Source organism: Convolutriloba macropyga, chromosome 6 (assembly GCF_964194025.1).
Source record: "Convolutriloba macropyga chromosome 6, txConMacr16.3, whole genome shotgun sequence".
Taxonomy (NCBI): Eukaryota; Metazoa; Xenacoelomorpha; order Acoela; family Convolutidae; genus Convolutriloba; species Convolutriloba macropyga.
The window spans coordinates 50,883,467-50,902,387 of NC_134473.1; the positions used below are offsets into that span (position 1 = coordinate 50,883,467).

An 18,921-nucleotide genomic window follows, 5' to 3' on the forward strand; every position below is an offset into this window, starting at 1 on the left:
AAACGAAAAGCACCATTGTGGGAGACATCAATTAAACTTCTAAACAAGTTATGATCTAAGCTCGTGAGTAAAGCCAGGTTTTTGCTTCACTCAAAAAGGACCTTAAAAATACAAATGCATACAAACCTGAAGGTATTATGACGAAATTCTGCTGAACGCAACCCTTACTCAAAAGAATAGTAACAGATATCACAACACACGCTTTTTCGCTCGATGTTTCGCATTTTGGACAAAATTTTCATAATTTCGCTAAAAACTGGTTTCTTCAAAAATTCCAAATTTTTTTGCAATTTTCACATTCGGACGCAATTTTTATATATTCATATATGACCTTGTATGATAAGCAGGAAAAAAACGCAACCTTCTTTATTATGGCGTAAATTAGCTGACAAAACATTAGGATATGATTGGCGTGTGCTTTTGAATGATTTCAGAAAAAAGTTGCTGTCCAGTTTATGATTTTTTTATGAATACCAGGAAATCATACTTTCATATATGACCTTATACAACAACCAGGAAAATTGAATATGATAACTGGGATAAAATGAGCTGTTATGATTATCGATCTTACTTCAAGCGAACTAAGCGTCACAATTGAAGCCGTTTAAACATCCTTTAGAAAATTGTATGACACTTGTATGATTACCAGGAAATCATACAAATCATATATGACCTTGTATGATTACCGGGGATCATATATGACCTTGTATGATTACCGGGATTTTTGTATGATGAGCAACCCGGGGTATCATGATCTTTAAAATATGAAAATTTAGAATTGTATTAGAGCGCTTTCTTTTTTAGATATCTTCACACATTTTTATGATTTTTAGTGTTGATTTCTAAACCCTTCGAAGCCAAAGTTTTGGCGGAGAAGCTAGTGTTCTGTGCTGTAAAGTACTCAAATTGAACATAAAAACGTTGTTCGAACATCAACAATTCCAGTGCCAAGATAACGATTTTAGTTCACCTGCAGTAATTTGACTCCCTCCCCTTTTAGCTTGTTGATTGAGCTCTTTTCTAAATTATTTTTGACGTCAATTTTTAGTCGTTCTGCGTATCCCATTTAATATTTTTTAAAAAAAGTATTTGAATTGTATTTCAAGATGTCCGCTAATATTTTTGTTAATTCTTCGCTCTCCTTTTAGCTAATTAAATAAATGGAAACCTCTCTTGGAACTTACGTTTATTGATTCATAAAGATTTTAGGTAATCGCATTTGGTTAATGTTGAGAACGTACATCTAAGTGCCTAACATTGTTAGGATAAGACTCTGAGAAGGAAATAACAAGAAAAACAGCAACTGAAGTACCTTCAGATCTTGAGCAGGATTTATCACAAGAAGAGAAGACTAAACGGACTCTTGAGTTACGGCGCGGGATTTAATGGGGAGAATCGACTCCAATTAACCTAATACAGCACCTCCACTCAAAAGTTTTCGGAAAAATCAAAGCAACTGAAGAAATTCTTGCGCGACCAATAAACGTTAATGGACCACTTAAATTTTCTATTTCGTTGACTTCGACTGCTTTGCAAATAAAATTTTTGTGCGTGACGTCATTTGTTCTGCTTGTGCGTGATTTACCTCGCTCAAAAATGATTTTTGATCTCATCTAAAGAATTTAGTTTTAATGAACGTTTACTAGTTAAAGATCGAAAAAGGGTAACTAGGTAGTGCTAATGGTATATGCCATAATTCTTGAGTATTAGAAACGTGAGTGTTTGGTTTCGAATATTATTTTTGAAAAAGCTCTATTAAGGTTTAATTGATCTCAAACGAAGTTTGTAGCAATTATGTTAGTCCTTTTTATGCGCTTCTTCGCGTGACCGATTTTTCGTCTGACGCTTTTGACTTTTCGTCCGCACAAACAAGGTAAACAGTAGCGCCCAGCGAGCATTAAGTGCTCTTAGAGCTTTTCAGGTCTGTTTCAACTCAAACTGTTTTGGAGACTTATACTTACGGTGTTGTGAAGGGTGGTTCTTAGAGGTTGACGACACCCCCACTGTTGACCCTCCCTATTGCACCCATTCTCCTGCGCTGTTGCCCCCCACGCCACTGTTGCCCACCCCCTCCCAATCAGACCCCCGATGAAGCCCCCGCCTCCAGTGCCCACTGATGAACAACCGATCGCTAAAAACACGCAATTTTATACTAATTTTCACAAAGTTTTTTTTTGAGAAAAATTTTGTTATTTTTCGTGTTTTTTCGGCCCTAGGTGTCAAGAAAACCTCCTCTTGTGGGAGTGGAATAGTTTCAACATTTAAACATCACGAATTTTATCCTTTTTTTGGATAAATTGTGCAGATTTTTCCAATTTGTTTGACATTTATTTTTTGTTATCCACTTCAATGCGGTCGCAGAAGCCAGAAAACGTCCTGAAGGGTTTGATAATAAGTTACTGAAATAGTTTTATTTGGCATGGAATAGCTTTCATTTTTTTAACATGGCAAATTTTATCCTTTTTTTGATAAAAATTGCACTTTTTTCAAGTTTTTGTTGGTTTTTAAGTTTCTCCAGCCTAAAGACTCCAAAAACCACCTATAGGTTTCAAAAGTAGGTACTGTATAATTTCTTAGGGTAATAAATTGGTTTTTCAGATTTCTACACCACGAATTTCAGAATGTTTTTTGACAAAACTTGCGATTTTTAATTTTTTTTTAAACATTTATTGTCAGTTTATTATCGATATTATCAGGTTATTTGTCATTATTGTCATTTATACAGGTTTTTCAGCCTAACAGAAATTATCCGTTAGTGTTTGATATTGAGTTACTGAAAAATGTTTGTTGGCAAACGGATTAGTTACAACTTTTATCACAATTTTTAGCAGTTTTTTTGCAACTTCTAATTTTTTTCAAGTTGTTTGAAATTTTTTGTGATTTTCATGGTTTCTCCGACCTCAACAGCCACATAACCTCCTCAAGAGTTTGAGCTTAGGTTACTGCATTGCTTCAAGCTGTAAAGTAAGCTTTTTCAAAATTTTAAGATCAGCAATTTTAAAAATTAATTGCAATTTTTTCAAGTTTTTTTTTTAAATCTTTTTGACTTTTTCATCATGTTTTCCGTTACCAAGGTCCTAGGGACCTCCTCGCAGGCTTCATGAAAAGCTGTTGCATAGTTTCTAAATTCATGGAATTGTTATCAATATTTAAATGACTCCAGCTTTAGCACTTTTTTGATAACGTTTTTTTTTGAGTTTTTGTAAAGTTATTATCGTATCCAAGTTTATGGATGTTTTTGATCAGTAAAACTTACTAAAGCTTGAAATAGTGATGCTGGATAGTATCATGAGACAATGAAATGGTTTAAGATTTTAATGTGTTGAATTTAAGCAAGATTTTGTTTAAAATTGCGATTGTTTTCAAAATTTTTGAGTGTTTTTGTCCTTTTCTGAGTTTAACTATCATTACTGGCCAACGAAGTTTTTCAATTCTTGCAGATGGGTTACTTGACATAACTCAGGAGAGAGAAATTAGTTTTGAACTTTTTCACTAAGAAATTTGGAAGCTTTTCTTTTAAATTTTGCAATTTCAATTTTTTTTATTTGATTTGTTTACTAACAAAGCTAGAAAACTAAAAAAGTTAAAGAGTCGAATCAAGCTAGCGCTAGGTTCAATAAACCGTGGCTAGCTAATGACTAAGCCAACCGCTAGCTGGTCGTTTGAGAGCAATTCGAGCGACGTTAGTCGGTTATGTTTTCCTTATAGAGAGTATGGGTCTCATAAAGACGACAGTCGGAATCCAACCCAAAAAATCCTAGTGATCTATTAACAGACTGGTGGTGAATCTGCTTGTTTTTGTAGTTGTTTCATTTCAATGGAAGGTCACAACCATCTATCGCGGCTATTTTTCAGTAATTTACCGGCCGTGTTCATTGGATTTCAACAGGAAAGTGAACGGATAGCTAAAAAAAATAGCACCAACAGGGCCTGCACCTGTCAGAGATGCGCAGTCGATTTCCAGGCACCTGTCAGAGATGCGCAGTCGATTTCCATTGGGAAAGAGGAGGTATTTCCCGGTCTGCCAGACGAGACCACCACACCCAATAGATATTAACGTGCGCCGCGTTGGACAGCAACAAGAAAGACATACACCACCAAAGGAAAAACGTAGAAGCCGAATCCGAGCAAGATTAATCAGAAAGCGATCAAATCGGAGAGCCTGTAGCTGCGGAAACGAAGCTCAAATGAATTGCTCAGCCGCAGTATGGAAATGCAACAGTCGCAGCCCCAAAGACAAGCAAGCAGCACAAAACAATAAAGAAATGAGGCCAGTGGAGCTAAGAAGATCATCATGTCAGCAGTGCCATGGGAACATAAAGAGGAATTCCCCAAGAATTTCAACCAAGACCAAGAATTTGTTGCAAATGTGCCGGTAATTTCCACATAAAATGCATAGGTTAGACTGGAACGAGACTGAGCACGACAAAAGAAAAAATGGGCCTGCAGTGCCGGTTGAGCTTGACAAACCAACCACTCTCACCACCTGACAGACGCTGTGACGAATGCCAAGGATACGAAAAAATGCATTTTCTTATTGCAATGGAACTCTCGTGGTATCCAATCAAGTCTATATGAAATGGAGAGTTTCATATGGAAGAATAGAGTTGCGATAGCATAAAAGCGGTAAACAAAACTCATTCTAACGGACATGATCCCGCCAATCACTGCTTTTACGACGTTGCGGAGAGATCGAGGCAACAAAGTGGAACGAGAGGAGGAGGCCTAATAATACTTGTCAGGAGTAAACTGATTTATGCCCTCCTTCCGAGTAAGATGCAAGAGAATAACCGTGGATTGGAGTCCCGCAGGATGGAAGTGGATGATGAAAGCTTGCTCGATACTGAAGCCAGAGTATTGAATACAGGAGAAGCTACGATAATGGTCTCTCGGACAGAAAGTCTGACAGCTCCTGAAATCACCCTAGTCCACAGTCTTCTTTCTACTGGGGAGATTGAAAGGGCTTAAGGGAGCTAAATTCAGACCACTTTCCAATTCTTATTACATTTACACTGGCAATAGAATATAAGAAAAGGGAGGTTTTCTTCGTGTGGGATTGGAAACGTGCAGACAGGGCAGATTTCACAAATCACGTAGAGGAATAACAAGATTGTATAGATTGGACATCTGTACACACAGCACGTAAACACCTGGAATCCATCTTTCGGAATTGCTCAATAAGCATATCAAAATGAAAAGAAGCGGAGACAATGGAAAAATCTGGCAGGATGAAGAAATTGATGCAGCTGTAGCCAGAAGGAATGTGAAAAGAGAGGAGAGACACAATTTCCTGGAGGAACAAAAGCCACAGCAGACAAAGTGGTGAACGGTTCATTACGATGCAGATGTATACCCAAATTGTCATGGGTAGATATGCCCGATGCTTGTATCTCGTGTTCGTTTTTATTATGTTAATACATTGAAAGTGGAACAATATTGCGGAAAATAGCTACTTTAGCAGAAACCGGCAAAATGGAAGGGAAAATCGTATCCCGTGTTCGCAAAAGTGTCCTAATTTAGCCGCGAAATACAAGTACAAACTTAATAACCTATTTTTCCCGCGAGTTGTATCACGCATCCGCTCCATTTGTGTATCAATTTTTCGCACGCAATGTAGCTCGATTTCGCACATAATCCGCAATTAAGCCTAACTTAATTACTACTTATTTAATTAAACCTAACATAATACTATTAGTAGTACTTTTTTACTACTTTATTACTACTTATAGTACTTTATTACTACTTTTTACTACTTATTAGTACTATTTATTACTACTTATGAAGCTTGGCCAGTCCCACATTGATATACAAAGCCTTTGATGTGCGAGGGATTTTTAGGGAAAAAATCAGTTTTTGTGGTTGCATGTATTTAAAGCACTCTAAAGCTTTGAAAACTTTAATTAAATCTCTTTTAAAGTGCTTGTTGCATGCTCAATGCGCGCGAATAATAGATACCTAAATTGCGCGGAAACGTGCTACAAGATTTGTTACCTACTTTTTGCACCGACTGTTCTTTTATTTTGCAAAATTGGCGGAACCCTTTTTGCGAAACGTAAGATACAAAGGATGTCTCCTAATTTCGTTCATTGTATGTATCTAATTTTCGAGCCAATTTTACTAAGGCTGAAATTGTGGGGTATACCTCTGCATTGTAATGTTTGGTGCCGGGAAAGAAGGAAGATATCCGGAGGGAGAAAGTGGAAATGATCAAAGGGAAGGATTTTTGACCTCTTTTCCACATCAAAAAAAGGTAAAGCTACCTTCCACAAGGTCTACGCAAAGACAACAGACACGCAGAAAGCTGAGGCTTTTGTGAGCGACTATGCTAGCTATAATTAACTGCAACCTAGGAAACCAGATTGTTGAGTGAGAATTAATGAATGCAGAATTGAGTGCAGAATTGAGAATGCAGTTGAATGCAGAATTGAGAAAAAACAGACAACGCAAATGCTGCGGGACCACACGGAATTCATCCCCGCATTCTGCGACAACTCGGGAAAGATACAATGGAGATTCTCTTAGCAACATGGGAGATGTCATGGGCAGAAGCACAGGTGCCACAATCATGGAGAAATGCCAACACTTGTCGGATCCCCAAACCGATCCCCAAGGAACGATATGCGACCTGATAGACTACAGCAGAGCCTACGATTCAGTCTGGAAAGGATCTTTGCCGTGGAAAGTGTTGGAAAAGAAAGTACCTAAGAAGACTAACAGATGGATACTAGCGTGGCTACCGAACAGATGGAAATGCGTGACATATCCAAATGGGAAAAGAACATGCAAGACATTCCTTCAAGGAGTATCACAAGGATCGTAACCTCCCCAATACGGTTCTTAATTTTTAGACAATATAGCGGACGGTATTGAAGATGAGATTGTGTTGTCTATTTTTGCAGACGATGTGGTAGTTAGCTGTACTTATACAAACTTGGAAGTAGCAAGCAGGAGGTTACAAACCACAGTAGCCACCAGCGGAAAGCGGAGTAAGAATTGCCACTTAACAATTTCAATCACGAATTGCAAAGCAATGTGTTTCACTACAAACAACTGCGAATTTCACTGGAATCACCGAGCTGAAATAGATGGAGAAAAACTATCCACTCCTGAGACAATAAGTTCCTGGGAAAATGTATGACAATCAGCTGATCTTTACCCATCAATCAGAAGAAGTAGCAAGAAAAATAAAAGTGAGAGCAAACGTTCTGGCGCGCATGATGACCGATTGGGGTTGCGACTGGAAGACATTAAGAATAACGTATGTTGCTAAGTGCAGAGCCAAAACTGAATATACAGCGCCCGCATGATACCCTAGGAAGTCGGAAACAAGTCTAGAGAAACTGGAGACTGCTCAAATGGCCGCGAGCAGAAGGATTGCAGGACTTGTAATAACAACTCCAAAGAATGCAATTTTGATGGAGTGTGGCCTACCGCCGATCAGGACTAGAATCAGACAGCTGGCAAATAAAGCATTCGAGAAAACTGTTCGGCTAAGTGGTAGCAATCCACGATATGCTGTAACAACTATAAAAACCAAAGGACAAAGAAAAAGAAGTGAAGCTGCCCCAGGAAAAACTGGACGGCGATGGCTGGACACGTCAACCCGGAATTTTTTCCACTCAAAACTGCGCCGTGTCGATAAATCCGCTACTGAAGGCTTGACAAAAAGTCAACAAATATTCGAAAGAGTGGAGCCGGAAAAATCTGAGGACTGAAGATAAGAGCTCGCTCCAATACTTGGAAGGAGAAAGTTGGAACTCCAGGGCTTTCACACACAGCAACCGAAAGTTGCGTGAAAACAGTAATTTTGAGGCCTAAAACAAAACATGGCGTCAGTTAAAGTTGTTGCAGACAAGCGAGACTTCAACGTCCAAACCCTTGAGCTTGAAATTGAGTTTATTATTCAATTTTACTAATAAATTTTAAACTCTGAACATGCAACTACTATGAAAGATGGTTTTCAGACCCCCGTGTTCTCAATTCTTCATCGTGACAAAGTGACGTTTTTGCGCGAGTTTTTTTTAACTTGCCTCTGGCTTATACCTTAACATATTCAAGTCTTCTGATTTCCATTTCGTCATTTTTTGTGACTAGTCCTTGTGACTATTATTATCAGGCTTCCCCCTCGTTCAGCTGACAGACGACATCTCCCACTTGCAGATCGGCCTCCTCGAATTCCTAATAGGTTCGAAAAAGGTCCCCAGACTTCTGATCTAGAGAAATTCAGTCAAGAGTCATGATGTTTTCATCCTGTTTCTTACCATTTCAATGATACTGGTCATGGCATTATATATGCCCATACTGATTAGTAATTGTTTTAAACGCGTCTTTCTCTGCGAAGACTGATTTACCAACGTGTCTCTGTCTGTGAAGCATGATTAATATATGTGTCCCTCTCTGTGAAGCATGATTTATAAACGTCTCTTTGTCTGTGAAGCATGATTTATAAACGTCTCTTTGTCTGTGAAGCACGATTTAAAAACGTGTCCCTCTCTGTGAAGGATGATTTATTAGCGTGTCTTTATCTGTGAAGTATGAATTACAGTTTGTGTGCGTGTAATGAATTGCATACTATGAGTCACAAGACAGCAACTTTGCTAACTTTCCCCGCCAATTTAAACCATTTGAGAACAACTCAGCGTGCAAAATCTGTAAGCGAGAACAAGTAAATGACTGAGAAAAATGAGACAAGGGTAAACAAATGAGATGATTACAGAAACAGATATAAACAGATTCTAAACGCATGCTACAAATATTTATAAATAATGCTGGACATTAATAAATCATCATATTTATAAATCATATTTACAAATCATTGATAACAAATGGATTTGGATGCAACAAAAGAATTTGGATGGCACAAATTGATTTGGACACTTGTAAATGCGCAAATAGGTCATATTTCCGGAAAGAATATATGTTTTCAGTATGTTTTTAGTTTAACCAGATTAAAATTATCGTTTCCTATTTTCCATTTTAATATTCGCTATTTGAGCCAGTATGTTGATTGTATGAGCCGCAGTATGTTGAGCCATAGTATGAGCCAGTATGTATTAACCCAGTGTGTGTGAAGCCAGTATGTTGAGCCAGTGTGATTCGAGTGTGAAGCTGGTTTTCAGTTCATGATTCACGGTCCTTCACTGGTCCGTGCTTCACTGTCGTCAAGCATGTATCTGGCTGTTGCACTTCTTTGACCGTGGCTGGAGGTGGCGAAAAAATTGTCTCCGATTTGATCACATCATTATATCCTCTGAAATAAATCTAATCGTCGCAATATGAACTTATTGAGTTTGTGAAAGAGAGTCTTCATTTTTGTTTTTGCTTCTCAAGTTGGTTAGTTATTTTGAGTTCACCTAAACGTTCCGTTTTGTTGACGTTCCGTTTTGGTGCTGAAGACGTCAAGTGTCAACCGGGTTGAACCAATATTGATGAGGAGAACTTGCATAGCTATCTTGACGAGTCTATTTTAGACGCCAACGATTTAGGGTTGGGAAGGAAGCTTGAGTCTGCCATCAATTTATTGATTGAGGTGGTGGTCCTTGATAAAATACTCACCTATTTCGACTGATAATCTTCGTAATGCTCCCTTGATCCCAGGAAGTTTGTTGTGGTCTCAAACATTAAGACACGTTGTTGTTCAAGCCATGACGATATAAAAGTTGAAAATTTGTGATTGCAGCCAATTGTTGGTCAATTTACAAATCAGTTTCTTTCAGCTGGGTGGCTGTGGGACACAAAATATGAGGAAGCAGGTTTACATTTTGACTTCTGTGTCGCCATCTTAATTAGCTTCCATCAACATTGCAAAAGGAAGCTGGCATTGTTATGTCTTGAAGTACCACTTGTGTAAGATCTGCAATTGGTGTAAGCGTGCGGTTCGGCTTGGAATCTCTGTCAGTCAAATCGATTGAACACATTTACACTCTATTGTACTCGTTAAGTTTCTCCAATTGTGTGAAGTCTTTCATAGTTCGCTGTATATTCCAAGCCTAGATGGATTTCGATTTCGTGATTTTTTTATGTAGATCGTGCTTGTTCGTTTTTTGTGCCAAGTATTGTTGAATTTTTAGCGTAAAATCAAGGAACTGATTTTCAATTGCAAAGAGTTTTAATAAAAAAAATGTGAGGAATCTATGTTTTCAATGTTTTTTTGTTATCATTACGTTAACAGGAACATTACAATTGTAGCAGCAGATTAAGTCGATTGTGAAAGTAGGAGGAAGTGGTGTCTAACTCTGTTAATGTCCCTTCAAAGATAACATTCTCCATTCTTTTATCCACAGCCTTTCCACAATTCTTAAGACACGTGCTGTCTCATTCGGAATACTAGAGCGTTTTTGATGATTGTTTTTACCGAGAACTGGTTCAGGTGATAAAGCATGTGGCCTTTAATTTAGCACAAGTTTTACGTGCGATCTACTGTAAACGGCTCGTAAGGTTGACCAATTTTTTTCGAGTTTCATCCAGTGCTATCGCTCTTGGATAACGAAGGTCAAGTCGGTGCCAAAAAATAATATGAGGGCAAATCCCACAAAAAATCCTAAGAAATCGTAATGACTTCATTGTAATGACTGCAAAGCATGACTTCATTGTTTCCCGAGATTCAGAGAATTCTTTCCAATTTCTAATCGGCATGTGCAGAAAATAAGGAAGCGAAGGCCACAAGGCGTAGACGTTTTTTTTTAATTTCTCGCCAAGTTCCTCGACCCATTATTCCGCAAGAGTTACTGGAAAAGTTTTTGAGTCTTTTATGAAAAGCTATAAGTGTAAATGGGCGACTCTCAAGCTGTTTTTCTGCTTTGTATCAATCGGTTTGCACAATTGAAGTTAGATCCGTTAAATTCGTTTCTTCATTTCGGTGCTTCTCACTGTTTATGTTTTGCAAAAACTTTGGCGCTTGTCACTGATGTGACTTACAGCGAATGATACGCCATCTTTAGCTGGCTGCACGCGTGGCTGAGACTTAAGTATTTAAAAAATTAAAAATTTAAAGCTTTTTTTGTTCCAGAGCTACGTTCGACTTCTTGTTACTTCTTGTTAGATAATTCTTTCACCTATGAACTGCAGTTGCTCTTTGATCGGACAAATTGTTTTGGCTGTTCTGGTGACATTGATTTTACTATTGATATTAGTTGCTGATGGATTGTCAGCATTTCTTGGACGATATGGGTTGTTGAGTCCTACCAAATAGTTTTTTATTTCAATTGCTGCTCACAAATTTTGGTTCCTGGACAATTAAATTGCCATTATATCGGATTGTCAAACTCACTGTTGTTGTTTATGACGTTAGGAGCAGGTGAGTCATAAACGGGAATGTTTTGACGCCATTTGGTCAATTTTATTTATTACTGCGGTGGTTAGTTTATTACTGTGGTGGATCCAACTGCTTTTTGGACTGGCTGACTGTTTCTTTTCACCAGCACAGGAAAGTTTATTCATCTATTCGTGGGGCTTCCGCTTTCCTGGTGTCTGTACATTGTCGAAGGTTGCATGTTAATTCTTTCTTTATCAGCTCAGTAGTGATCTTTTACGTAAAGTCTCTAATAAGTATGCACCTCTAAGCTTGATGTAGGAGCCCTGAGCTGCAAAAGCACAAAAAAATTTGCGCAGATTCGCCACGCAGCTAAATAATGTCATGTGGTCATTGAGTGCCTGTCGTTGACCAGCATTCAATGATTAATAGCCGCGTCAGCAATTCCAGGCGGCTGTTAACAGCAGCGCTCCTGATTTTTTACAATTCAAAGAAATTGAATTGTATTGGGGCGCTGTATTTTTTTAAGATCTGTTCACACATTTTCATGATTTTTGAGGTCAAATTGGAGTAGTGATTTTGGCCACGCCGAAACAGGTAGTGGAGCGAAAAAGCGATTGGTTTTGGGACGTGAAATTTTTTCGCTCCAAAATTTAAAGTAGAGTGAAAAAACGGTGTTTGAACAAAAATTCGCCTTCTTGTTAGTGGTTTTTGGTTCACATGCAGCAATTTCACTGATTTTTACTGTTTTTTTATTTTTATGTCATGCAGAGCTCAATTTATGTCGTATTTTTGGATAAGATTCATTATTAGATGCACTTCCTAGGTTGAGGTATCAGACGGAAGTCAAGTATTTCCAAACCGAAGCTGAAGTCAAGGTGAAGGGGGGCGTCGTACGTTAACATATTATACACTATAGAAAAAAAAATAAAAATGCATAAAAGAAACTCCAGACATGAGCGCTAGAAATCCTGGAAACTAATACACGGAGTATGCATATGAACGCACGAAACAAGTGGACGCAATACGGCCTGGACATAAGCAATTCTTGTCGGCAGCAGTCTGGACATAGGCACTTTCCCTCTGGGATGGTCTGGACATACTCGATTACATCTGGCACCGCTGCTTGGATTAGCATCATATTAGTCATGCTTTTTCTGAGAATCACTGCGTTCTAAAAATCATGTGACGTCGGTTCAAAATAACTACCATGAACACAAATGCTGACAAGATATGTAATCTCAGTTTTGATTATGATTCTATAACAATGATGTCGATTATAATGTTAGACTGTATTTGCTTCAATTGTGATTTAATGTCAATTCAACTGTCATTCAATGAGCACCAAATTACTAACAGGCTCATAAATGTACAAAAATTCATGGCTATGAACAAAAAAATAAATGAATAATAGCCACGTTCTAGATTGAAACAACACTTAAAGATAGATGTACCGCGAGATAACGCACCTAAAATGCCAAAAAACAGCATGTGAAAAAATGTTTTTATAAATAAAATATTAATTAACAAAGACCTCTTTGCACGAACAATCAAAGTACTTGCTTGCACTAAAAATGGTTAAAAAAAGAGTTGAACTAGGAATGAATAGACTTTTTTAAAGAGGAGATCGCACTTAGTTTTTTTTACAATTCAAAGAATTTGAATTGTATTGGAGCGCTGTCTTTTTTTTTAAGATCTGTTCACACATTTTCATGATTTTTGAGGTCAAATTGGAGTAGTGATTTTGGTCACGCCGAAAAAGGAAGTGGAGCAAAAAAGAGAGTGGTTGATGCTGCGTGAAATTTTTTCGCTATATATTCAAAGTAAGAGGGAGAAAACTGTGTTTGAACAAAAATTCGCTTTCTCGCTAGTGGTTTTTTGTTCACATGCGGCAATTTCTTTTCGATTTTTACTGTTTTTCAATTTTTTGGATTGGATTTTTTCTAAATGGTTTTCCCATGCATTCCTCGTTCATTCTAGGCCTTGTTTTTTGTTTGAACCAAATTTCAATTTATTGCTATTGGTTTTTTGTTCACATGCGACACTTTGACATTGATTTTCTTTTTTTTTATTTTTTCAATCTGATTTTTTTAGAAATGGTTTTCCCAATTCAACCATAGTTCGTTCGAGGTCTAATTGTTTGTGTAGTCAATGAAAATTCTTTGAATTGTACGTCAGGACTTGTCCTGCTATGTTTTTTACTTCGTCTAATAGATTTCTGTTTAGTCTTACCCTGCGTTCTGCGTTTTTGTTTTTTTAGGTCAATTGCGTGACTTACCACACTCAATAAAATGACTTCTGAACTCAATGGTGTGCATCTAAGTAGTGCCAAAGATATATGCCCTAATTCTTGATTATAAGAGTCTTGAGTTTTTGATTTCAATTATTAATTTTGAAAAGCCCTATAAAGGCTTTCTCCTTATAGAGCTTATGTGTCTCATAAAAATGACACCCCGAAACTAGCCCAAGAAGTCTAGTGGTCTATTAAAGGTCTGATGGTCATAGCCACAAACATCTGTAGCGGCCATTTTTCGGCAATATGCCGGCTATAATTTTTTAGAAGCAGAGACTATTGTTAAGGGATTTCTTGAACAGGAATTTTCAATCGATTATGACAGCGTTGTTGAGTCCTAGATTTCAACGAATTCCCGTTATAAATTATTTGTATGATTCAAAGAGTTGATTTGAAAGTAGATTTGTTCTTTATTTGTAATTCAATGGTTTTAATGGATTTTTGATGCAAATATGTTGCTCCAATTGTATCGAATTGAGAGGTTTCCCGCTGGAAAGGTACCAGAATATGCAGGAACGGTTTGCTTAGGGGGTGCTCCCCTAAGTCCAAAGTTTGCCTTTGCTGAATTACCTTAAAAATTAGCTGTAGAAATTTCAACTAAAGCAGGTAGTTGACCATTTATCATCGTTAGGTAGGCACTGATAACGGTGGTCATCAACACTTTTTTGATGAGTGGAATTTGCTTGACTCACATGGTCCAAAAACACCGTGCAGTAAAAGACCTGAATTCACCATAACGCATGTCATCTAATCATATATAGAGAGCAAGTATGCACAACATCAAACTTTTGGAAAGTCGTTATCATATTTTCAGCACAAATAAAGTTCAACCTTGATTCTTGATTTAAAGCTAATAAAATAACAGGATTTATACAATAATACATCAAAAATATCAATAAGGTGACATAGGCTGGTTGGTTTCTTAATTTTAATGAAAAGCTATCGAGTATTTCAGGTTCTGAAGGACTGTCGGTGGATCAAGGATCTGCATCCTCTATACGAGGACACAGGCCAGCTTACAGTACTGGATCTCCACCAAGTAAGAGCTCTTCAAAATAACAATAACGGGTTCAAATACCGCTCTTCAACATAAAAATTAACACAGTACTTGAAAAATAGCTGCTTTTACCAAATAAATATCAGCTCGCACATGTCACTTTCTTCCGTTTTATATATCTTAACAACGTTCCAATTTGACAGAAACGTACGAATACCGAAGTGGTAACTAGATTCATAAAGATCGTCAACTTAAAATTATCAGATTGGAAAAATATGTTGACGATTAGCCTTTACATATACCATGGCGCTTAAGTTTGGTGTCTCAATTGGGCCTTAACTGATTAACCAAAACAAGTCAAATCCTGATTCACGCTAGTTAAAACTGTACTGTTTTCGTGGAGTTAGCGTCAATCCTAAAAGCAGCTTTTTGCTATAATTTTGTTTTTTTTCTGAGTTGCTACCTGAGTAATGATGTTTACTTCATCTATATGTTTCAAGAAAAAAACAGAAGCATCGAGATATTCCGTCATTGAGAAACAACTTTTTATTAAAAACTGCAAAGATGTAAGATAGGGTTTGAGAGTAGCTACCTTTCTGTAATTAGTTTTTCGCTTGGTTTTGTTGCATTGCGCTGAGTTTTGTTTTCCATTCGTCCATCAATTAGCGGCGGCGTTTCTTCTACTGTTTTCAATTGCTCTTAAACAAAAATAAAAGCACCTTTTTTCATGCAAAATTTTTGAGTGCTTGTTTCGTCGTTCGTTTTCCAGTTTTGCGTGATCTAAATTGCAGAGTCAGTCTACGAGATTCTACGTCCTTAACTATGAAACTTCAAATTAATAGTGCGCCACAAATTATTGGAGCGTCAATTTAATTTTTTGTCTTATAAATTTCGTTAGCGGGGTAAAAATGCTCTAGTATTTGAATTGGAAGCCTCTTAGTGAATTTATTTTCACTACAAGATATCATCCCCCAGTTGAAAGCAGGCTACAAAACAATCTAACGCCGGCCTGTTCTTTGGGAAAAGTTTGTTCGGCGTAATTTGATTTTTCGAAAGCGTAATCTATATCTGCACCAAAACAGTTTTTTATCTTTATATATATTTTATCTCACGAAAAGCTCCTGTTTAGGAGTCTGGCTGCTCTTTTCATTTTACGGGAATTCTTTGTTTTTGAAATTTTACAGCTAGAGTATGAAATCTATAAAAAGTCTTACCTCACATCAGAAATTTTTTGGAATTTGATCAAAGAGTGGGAATCCCTTTTTTGCTAAAATGTCCCGAGATCTGATATAATTAGATTTTTTCTTGAATTTAAACTTTATAAGTAGTTTGCAAATGAAAAAGTCAAGTGATTTGTTAATGGCGCTCTCATCTACTAAATTTGCTATTCTAAGGCTCCATCTACAGCTAAAATAATTTTAACAACCGTGTTTAACGCACTGTCTAAAAATCTGTTGAGATATTCTGACAGTTTTTGAAGTCTGATTTGAGCTGTCATTTTGATCACGTAAATAGAGAATTTGGATAAAAAAATCGAATTGCTTGGGTTAGCAAATATTTTTTACTTGAATTTCAAAGAAGAGTGAGAAAGCGTTTCTTTAAAAAATTCTTTTCCTTCACAGTGATTTCTGTTCAGGTGCGCCAATTTGACTTAAAGCCTTCTTTTGAGTTTTTCAGTCGCGTTTTATAAATGGTTTTATTTTTCGTAAAAAGTAAAAAGTCATTTTGAGGTGAAGTCTTTCGATGCATCGATATAATTCTTCGAATTGTAGGCAAGGAACTATCCTGTTTTGTATTTCAAATGAATTCATCTTGCTTTCATATTTTTAATTGCTCTTGAACGAAGTTCATAGCAATTATTGTAAACGTGTGTGTCTTTTTTATGCAAAAGTTTCGCTTGACTATTTTGACTTTTCGAGTAACTTTTACGCCCTTGATTTTGCGTTTCGCGTGATCTAAAATTCTCTCTCAATCACAATTTCAAGCAGTTGAACTCAATTGGCGGCAACTTAACACTAAAAGTCGTCGAAACTGGTGCCACTTTTTACTTTAAATCTTAATAATGGTATATGTTAGCCTCTAATGTGGTTATTTGAAGCCCACTATTAAACTTCTTAGTCCCATTTAGGCTCCCCCTCCCCCTCCCCCTCCCCCATCCCCGACTGAAGCAGGTTGCAATTGATTAGAGCTCCCACTAGCCGTTCAAGAGCAAATCTTCCAACGTTTAGTCGGTTATGTTTAAATTTCAGAGAAGTCACAAATTTACCGCTATGTTTTACTTATTATTCTCAGCTTTTTAACTGAATGAAAATCAAATGTGTTTCTTGATTAATTTGAGTTAAAAGCAAAACAATGTCTTTTTTTGCCAAGACTCCTAGCCAAAAAATACGGGATTTTCCTGTAAAATAAGGCCAGAAAGAATTAGTTGTTAAAGTTTTCAAAAATTTTTCTTCCGATTAACAAATGATTTTATTATAGTTCATACCTTTAATATCAAAAAACAAACAATATCAAGTTCGGATTAACATACAGCAAAGGCATTAAGTATCAGTGCTGTAAGTTTGGCTTTTTTGTAGTAAACGCTATTTGGTGACAGTATTGAGCTGTATTTCTGCTGCAACCTAGAGAATGGACCATTTTTATGGATTGCTCCCTGACGAAGATTGGATTAATTATTTTATTATTGTTCTTTCGATTGATTTTTATTATGCTTGACATGTTGGTTTTTGTGTGATCTACGATACAAATGAAAAGTTTACGGAATTGCTTTCATTTTTTGTTTTTTAAAATCTTCATATTGGCCTATATGGGCTCTAATAACATTGTTTGATAGGCGCCCTCATCTTCTCAGCCGGATATTATAGCGCTCATAGCTCCATTTTTTTTACATTTCAAAGTATTTGAATTGTATTGGCGCGCTGTCTTTTGTTTAAAGATATGTTCACACAGTTTCATGATTTTTGAAATCAAATTGGAGTAGTGAATTTGGTCACGCGCCGAAACAGGAAGTGGAGCGAAAAACCGAGTGGTTTTGCGGCGTGAAAACTTTTAGCTCTAATTTTAAAGTAGAATGAGAAAACGGTGTTTGAACAAAAATTTTGTCTTTCCCATTATAGCCCCCGCATGAAATTATACCCCCATTATGGTATAATTACCATGTTTGTGTGGGCTATAGGTTATCTGACCACTATAGGTTATCTGACCAGTTTAAGCTGGGGGCTATAATGGGAAAGACCCCAAATATTCGCTTTCTCGCTACTGGTTTTTTGTACACATGCGGCAATTTCACTTTGATTTTTACTGTTTATTCGATTTTTTGGATCGGATTTTTTTCTAAATGGTTTTCCCAATTCCATTCATAGCTCATTCTAGTCCTAGTTTTTAGTTTGATCCAAATTTCCATTTCTCGCTCGTGGTTTTTTGTTCACATGCGGCGTTTTGACATTGATTTTGTTTTTTTTTCTAATTTTTTCGATCTGTTTTTTTTAGAAATAGTTTTTCCGTTCCACTCATAGTCCGTTCTAGGTCTTGTGTTTAATTGCTCTTGAACGTAGTTCATAGCAATTATTGTAAACGTGTGTGTCTTTTTTTTATCCAATATTTTTGCTTGTTAATTTTGACTTTTCGAGTGACTCTTACGCCCTTGACTTTTTGCATTTCGCGTGATCTAAAATTCCCTCTCAATCACAATTTCAAGCAGCTGAACACAATTGGCGGCAATTTTATACAAAAAGTCAAATGAAAAGTGCGCCGAAACTGGTGTCATTTTTTACTTTAAATCTTAATAGTGGTATATGTTAATCTCTAATGTGGTTATTTGAAGCCCACTGTAGAACTTCTTAGTCCAATTCAGCCTCACCCCCCCCCCCCCCGACTGAAGCAGGCTGCAATTGATTAGAGTTCCCACTAGTCGTTCAAGAGCAATTCTTCCGACGTTTAGTCGGTTATTTTTTGTTTATTCAGTGAAAAATCTTTGAATCGTACGTCAGGACTTGTCCTGCTATGTTTTTTTACATTTCGTCGAACAAAAAATTGTTTCGCTTTGCCTCATTTTGCCGCTTTTTCAACAATTTACGTGAAATCTTTTTGACTTCTCTAGGCTAGTTTCTCTCTTCTCTCATTCTGCTAAAAATGATTTTGAACATCAGTTGCTCAGCAAAGCAATTCAAAATGAACAGAGTCAGTATAAAAATTGAAGTCAGAAATAGAAACGGGATAAACCCATAAAGCCCAATTTTAGATGCCCGCTATTTGAACATCATTCCTATAAGTCTTGGTTACCATCTCTAATGCTTATTGGTATTGATAGTAGCCCTTGTAACCTCTCTCTAAGAAACAGAAGTATGTTCAACTACGAAATGCCATCAAAGTAAGTCGGGC

At 36.9% G+C, this 18,921-nt stretch overlaps 1 protein-coding gene across 1 annotated transcript in view; it reads left to right on the forward strand.

Moving 5' to 3' along the window:
* LOC142341023 (wee1-like protein kinase 2-A) overlaps positions 1-18,921 on the forward strand; it is a 99,469-nt gene that overhangs the window by 42,967 nt on the left and 37,581 nt on the right. Inside the window, exon 9 of the mRNA XM_075391844.1 lies at positions 14,500-14,583. Coding sequence (XP_075247959.1) covers positions 14,500-14,583 — 84 coding nt within the window. The remainder of the gene's footprint in view (positions 1-14,499; positions 14,584-18,921) is intronic.